A 7,223-nucleotide genomic window follows, 5' to 3' on the forward strand; every position below is an offset into this window, starting at 1 on the left:
ATTATTTTTTATAATATCCCATGAGTCCTAATAAATGCAATTTCAACTATTTCTAAAGTACTTCTTTTATAAAGAACACCGCTTTCTCACACAATGCCAGTGAAGCAGCCCCTGCACGAGAGAATAATTGATTCTCGAGCCATCGATATTCAGCACTCAATTCAGCACCATCGACACGGACAGCACCTGGTAACGTCGCAAGTAAGAAGGTATGGCTATATCTTAAGCAGCTTCCTGAGGTATGGTTCGGGGAACACGCCTAGAAATGGTATACCTTTAGTTAAGTTACACCTTTAGAGTCTTCGTAGCGCGCTAAGAGACAACGCTATCGGGAAACTCAGCCCTGGTTCTTATACGGTTCGTCCCAAAAAGTGTCAATGGATGCTGACACCTATTGACGTGAATGATTGAAGTTTGTTTACTAACCGCTACCTCTGTACAGATTTCATGTTTTTCTCCGCCATACATCAAACATAATTCTACTAGTATCTATGGTGGACATTCTTGAATTCAGTCTCGTGTGACACTTGACTGCCGTGAGTTCTTTTCTACAGTGCTCGTGCACATGCCGCGACCTTTCAGGGTTCTGGAGCTGTAGACCATGCAATCATTATGAAACCATGCGATCCGTAAAAGTGCTTAAAATAAACGAAATTATGTAATGTTTTAGTATTGCAAATCCATTGTACACTATATTTTAGAATAAAAATATCGCTTTAAAACTATATTCCGCTGTCAGTGCAGATCAAGTGGCCTTAATCTAAAGTTAGGCCTAGACATTATGGTAGGTTGGCTAACTAGTTAGGCCATGACCAATTGGAATGGATGATATATAAATAATTGCAGCCTATTACAAGAAATGAAACCCTGCATTTGTTTTACATAAATTAATATCACTTTTATATCCTATCATCACTCAAATTAATGACAATACTGATGCTCTACAACAAATGTAAAGTTTTAGGCTAACTAAATAAGCAAAAACGAAAATGTGTTCGCAGTGGCTGTGCTCTAACTGATAGCTGCTCTTAAGCACAGCCTATTTATTTATTGTTTGTTTGTTTGTTTGTTTGTTTGAGCCATGGTATGGGAAGATTGGCAGATGAGTCTGAACAGCAGAGGGCGCTCAGCTCTAACAAATCCAAGCATATTTACATCCCCTGTCTCCAGTTTCGACAGAAAAATACATTCCCTCACCAAGGACCTTGTCCTTTTCAAATAAATAAATAAAATGAATGGAGACATTTAATTGATCATTTCAGTGACATTGCCTTCTAGATCCAAGGTTTAACCCACTGGAAACAAATACGGTAGCCAGCACACAACTTGTTTTATCACCAGACAGGCCTTGCTATTGCAATGTTGTATTGATGTATTTGGATTCGTTTCTGTTCCACTCTTCATAAAGGAAGATAATGTTCTGGAGAAAAAAATTATTATGTGCAAATTCGTTGGACAAAGCGTTTTAAATTTTCAGCGCCAAATGGCAAACATGGGCTGTCAAATGATTGTGACATGATATGTGGGTGCAATTGTTTTCCCACAAAAACACTCAAGCGACTTTACCAGTAAAAAGCACCGTCTATTGTGTAAAGGAAAAAGATGGATTGTGCATTCGGTCCGCAACATCTCTGACGAACAATTTCGTATTTTCCATGCTTTTCACACCAAAAACAGCCTAAATTGGTTCAGTGAAATACAAAGAAAGCAAATTGTGTATATTTATTATAACCTGAAGTTTAACCTAGAATAGAAAATAATGGCTTGTATAGTCTATTTTTGTGACTCTTGGTCCACCAGAGATTGTGTGGTTTGCATGGGATCTTTTGAAGATGAGTGGAATACAGCAGTATGTCTTTTAGCCAAGGAGGATCTTCAACAGTAGTATGCACCAGTTTTTACTTATATCTTACTCGGGCCATGGGACTCTAGGAATGCTTCTTATGCATCAAGTCACTCCGTCTAATTAAGCCATTTCAGTAGCTTTTGGTATTGTTTGGATATACTTGCCACGATAACGGTTCTGTTTATATATTTAAGATATTTTAAGACAAAATTTCGGAGAACATGATGGTAATCAAATTGCTGTTCAAAACATAGGCTATATCAGTTATAGCTATATCAGTTTCGTGGATTGGCCTTGAACACGACAAATTTGCATTGTGTCATGTTCACAAAAACCCATGGCGATTGTTATATAGGTAGGCTACCCAGGAATTCTGAATACACTCATTAGTATAGCCTCAATGGCCTCATTTTGTGACAGTGAATACAGGCCCCTGCTCATTTTTAAAAGTGATATTTAATGAAAATTTATTCGAGCCAGTGCACTAGCGAATGTTTTCCGTAAACAAAATAATTAGCCATATTTATTTTCATTTTTTGACGACTTTATCGGCGTTGTCTTTGTGACTGAAATAATTGATATACCATAATGCTATTCACACACATTTATTTAAACATTTTCGATATTGTAATAAATATGCACTGAAAAGGGATTTTCGGAGATCGTTGGGGAGAAAGCACCCCTTAACCCCAACAGAGCTTTGAAGAGCTCACTATTGTTCCAGTTGGGTTTGAGAAGCGGTCATTAGCGCTGATTAGCGCTGAAGAGTTTGACAACCTTATTGACTGTCAGAAACACTCTTTTCACCTAATCTTTCCGCTTTTGTCCCTTTGCAAACTCAATAGCCTGCTCTCCTTTCCCCTACCACATCTATGCCTCGTTTTCCCCCAATAACAGTATAGCCAAGCATTATTAACAGACTTTAAAGATACTTTGTCCTTCCTTCCCTGAACAAAAGTGACCTTAAAGGAATTTAACGGTGAACACTAAACGGGGGACAAAACGCAATAAACATAGGCTTCGCAATAGCACCAAATGAGTATATTTATGATTATAATAATTAAAATAATACTTAGATGCCTATATTAGACTGACATTTTTTTTAAACATATTTTGCAGTTTCTTCAGTAAACTATCACAGTTTCGCAGCATCTTTGTAAGCAATTAAAGCTCAAATGAATAAGTAAATGAATAAATTATAGCCTTTAGATGATTTTCCTCTATAGCTTGCTCGTTCTGAAACCAATGCGCTTCGCCCTCTCGTTGACCTTCTCCTGTCAGAAAGCATTACATGACGGCAAAGCCAATCACACGGGGCGGTTAACGCGTCTGGACACGCAGCAAGCGATCAGGTTAAACACACCACTATAGCCTACATTTACCGATTACTGGCTGTGCATGAACCTCACACCATTTATACCAGGAATACAGAGGCAAAAGTTCAAGTGGTTTGTCTGCCTAAATGAAGGGTGAATGCATTCACATGTTAATGATATAGAGGCTAACAAAATAGGCTGTCCGGGGAAAGATGTCAAAATCCAACACATTTTAATAATAATAATATAAAAAATTATAAATTATAAAGATGAGAAATAAACACTTATTTGAAATAATACCCTATTTTAATGGATGAGAATAAGTCTGTATGGTTACTTTGATCATCAAAATTTTATTTGCGGCAAGTCTTTCATTCATCTTCACTATCGGCGCACACATGCTCTAAAAGTCGATCGTTTACCACCAAAAATGACCAGACTTGAAATGACCAAGCAAAATCAGATTCTATAAGAGCAACAATTTAATGCGTAAACATTTTAGAAAACCTGGGAGGTAAAATGTTTCACCATGAAGTCCTTTTCAAAATGAACAAAAAGTGTGAATATCATTTCCGCAGGGCCTTTGCTTGAGGCAGTCGATTTTGCTTACAAAAGTAGTTTTAATTCAGATATTATTTTTTTTGTTCTCATGTCATTTGTTCGTGTTTGCCTCCACTTTGCTTTCACAAAAAGATAAATACATTTTAAAGAAGATAAAGCATTCAATAAATCCCAAGATTCCAGGCTGGTATAGGCTAACAGCCTACAAAAAAAATTTAAAAAATTAAAAATAAAATAAAAACACGGCCTCTGATACGTTAAGGCAGGCACAAATGTGCTTGTTTATCTTGCTGATTGTCTGTCTCGATTTCCTTCGTATGTGTTAATTTTCTCATAGTCTTCCCGTATAGCCTGCGGTGCGATGTTAGATGTCACATTCGCTGTCACTTGAAGTGATGGAGATCGCCGACGCAGCGGCTTTGCTGGACAGGCTCGCTTCAGGGCTCGACGCGTTCCCCAGTCGGTCTACAGCACCATCCTCTCCAGCTAAGGACCGAACCGAACCATTAGACAACACCTGCTGTTGCAACCTTAAAAAAAAAGAAAAAGGCTGGGTTTTAAATGAAGGGGTTTCTATATATATATATAAAAAAAATAAAAATAATAATAATAATAATAATAATAATAATAATACACCTCTTAAATTAGCTAAATCAGTGGTTCTCAGGTGTTGCTTGATTTTTAAATAAGAACGTGCAATTAATGTTAAAACGTGGGCTAAATCAAGATAGCCTATTTAACTGCAAATTCTTTGTATGAAATCTGCACATATTATGAAATGATGCTCCGCTCAGGCTTCAGGTTTAGCCCACTAACGGAATGCCCCGGAAGAACATAAAATCTATAGGCGGCAGCCAATTCGCGCATTCTCTATATTTATTATCTGGTCTATGTTTAATAAAAAGAGTTCCAGTTTAGAAATGTTATATATATATAATATATATATAATATATTTATATATATATAATATATTATATGTTTGTGGTGAACTGGCCTAAACTGTTTTAACCAACATGCTTTGTGTATGGTAATTTTTAAAGGTTATTATAACAGCTTATATATTTAAATGTCCAACAAAATATAGAACACAATCTGATAGAGTAAATTATTGTCTGTAAGAAACCTTGTTTGCTTTACTCCAGCAAACAAAATAAAAAGCCTATTAAAATCACGGTAGAATTTCTTCAGCTTAACTGTCGAAACCAAGAAAGATTTTCATAATCATAATTTAATCTTTGTTATACATCTTAGGCTCTCGTTAATTGTTATAATTGTATATCTATAATGACTTTAGATGCAGACAAGGCCCAAACAATAACACAGCTACACAAAAGCGATAGCCATTGAAAAGGGACAAGTAACAGTATTTTGTATGCTACATGTAGACGTTTTTTTTACGCTTTTTTTATTTCCGAAATTAAAAGTTAAACAAAAATAAAGATAGTTGTCCAATTTAATTGCAAATTTCGGTTTTAATCATAAAAATACATCGCATTAGGTTACATGCTACCATTACAAATAATAACCGTTCACATTTTTTGATTAATCCATTTGTGATTTTTCCATTTAAAGACTGTTTGCTTATTTGTGTGTTTGTTACAGGACAAATGACATTGACATGTTATGTTATAGGCTACATTAGCCTAGCCTTTCCTTTATTAAATATGTAGGCTAGACTTTCCTTTAGATCGACATATCTCATCTTAGTATATAATCATTTTATTGCTAAAATATGAAATATTTGCTCAATATATCCCCAATGGTTAAAATCGGGAAAACACACCTGTTTTTTGCGGCCGCGGCTCTGTCCCTTTGTCTTCGATTTTTAAACCAATTCCCCACTTGAGTGGGAGTGAGTCCCGTAGCTTGTGCAAGCTCTCTCTTTTTACTTGGGTTCGGATAAGGATCCTGGAGGTACCATTCTCGAAGTAAATGTCGGGTTCTTTCCTTAAAGCAGTGCGTCTTTTGTTCTCCATCCCAAATAGTTTTAGGGAGAGGGAACTTCTTCCGTACTCGGTATTTGTCCACTGGCCCTAGCGGGCGGCCTCGGAGCTTCTCTGCCTCCTGGTAGTGCGACTCCAGCCAAAGTGCTTGCAGTTTAGAGTGGGACTCTTTGGTGAACTTGTGGTTCTCCAGAATGTGATAAAGCTCACGGAAATTCCCAGTGTGGAAGGCTACGATGGCGCGAGCCCGCAGCACAGACTCATTTCTGTTCAGCACCTCGCAGGCGGCTGGTGCGACGGGCAGCGACCAAAGGAATCGGCCGAGACGCTCGATGTCTCCGCTCTCCTCCAAAGTCTCGCATACCCCCGCTACCTGCTGGGGACTAAAATTCAAGATTGGCAACTGAAACATGAAGGCTTCTCTTCTCCTCTCGGAGTCCTTTCTACCTCAAAGCTTCCTGCTTTATGTGGCTTTTCTCTCTCTCTCCCCCCAGTCGAATCCAGGCGAAAAGGCAATTCCAGAGTCAGCTGATGAACGCTTGACGATGCAGAGAAATAGAGATGTCGCTCTGTCGGTCTGAGGCTGCCTCCGTTGGAGATTTCGAGGGCACGAGATTATAGCACAAGAATGAAGATATTTTTTGAGGAGGGAAAAGACGTGATGCCCGCTTCTGATTTCCTATTGGACTTGGCAGATTGGTTGCGTAGTTTCCACGGACGCCTGTCAATCACTGTCAAGCGTGCCAATCACGCGGAACGGAGCTCGAGTAGATTTCAGCACCTCCCAGACCTCGACAGCGCCTTTCAGAATGTAAACATCAGCGACCTCTGCTTTTACTCAAGCCCCGCGAGTTACTACGCTCGACTGCGCGTTTTACGCACATTTTAAGTAAACTTTTCGAAAATTTTAAAGCCTAATATAAAGTAGGCTACAACGTTGTCTTATCTAACACGAAATGTTATTTTTAAGCTCTCACTCGTCTGCCTTTTTATAGTCTAAGCACAGGAGAGGACATGATTGGCTTTTTATCATTCCAAATATCTACGTTTCCGCAGCGTAGTGCGACGAGAGAATGGCTCGGATTAAAATGACAAACGACATTAAATAAGATCAGCCGTGTGTTGTGTGGATTTTCAGTGAAGAAGTCATTCGTCAGCTCCGGACTCTCGCTTGTGAAGAATAACGACCACTGAAGCAAAAAAAAAAAAAAAAAAAAAAACATCTGACAACTCAGCGGAACAGTCATTGGCCTGTCAAATTTAATATCGTGGTGTTTAGAATGAAACGAGTCTTAACTGGACAAATCATTCCGCCTTCCAGCTGCACGTGGATATAGTCTACTGATCTTTGGTAACCAGCAGGCTAAAGACTCTATTAACAGCTTACATAATCAGTTATAATCGACCATTTCAAATTTTATCACTGAAAACAAATAGGCTATTTTAAGCCAAGGTATTTTAATTAGCCTACTTTTTTATTTATATTTATTTTATTTTTGTTTTAAGCTATCACTTGCATCACTGAAATATTTTGAATTCTTTTGGGAATTGATAAGG

The 7,223-nt window shown here is 37.9% G+C and overlaps 1 protein-coding gene across 1 annotated transcript; it reads right to left on the reverse strand.

The window, feature by feature from the left end:
• Positions 1-3,498: 3,498 nt before the first annotated feature.
• Positions 3,499-6,841, reverse strand: six6b (SIX homeobox 6b). The gene is made up of 2 exons (XM_084432539.1): positions 5,507-6,841; positions 3,499-4,253 (listed from the first exon to the last, which is right to left on the reverse strand). The coding sequence occupies exons 1-2, from the start codon at positions 6,076-6,078 to the stop codon at positions 4,088-4,090; spliced, it is 738 nt and encodes a 245-aa protein (XP_084288665.1). The 5' UTR covers positions 6,079-6,841; the 3' UTR covers positions 3,499-4,087.
• Positions 6,842-7,223: the final 382 nt, after the last annotated feature.

Source organism: Rutilus rutilus (assembly GCF_951802725.1).
Source record: "Rutilus rutilus genome assembly, chromosome: 15".
NCBI classification, from domain to species: Eukaryota; Metazoa; Chordata; class Actinopteri; order Cypriniformes; family Leuciscidae; genus Rutilus; species Rutilus rutilus.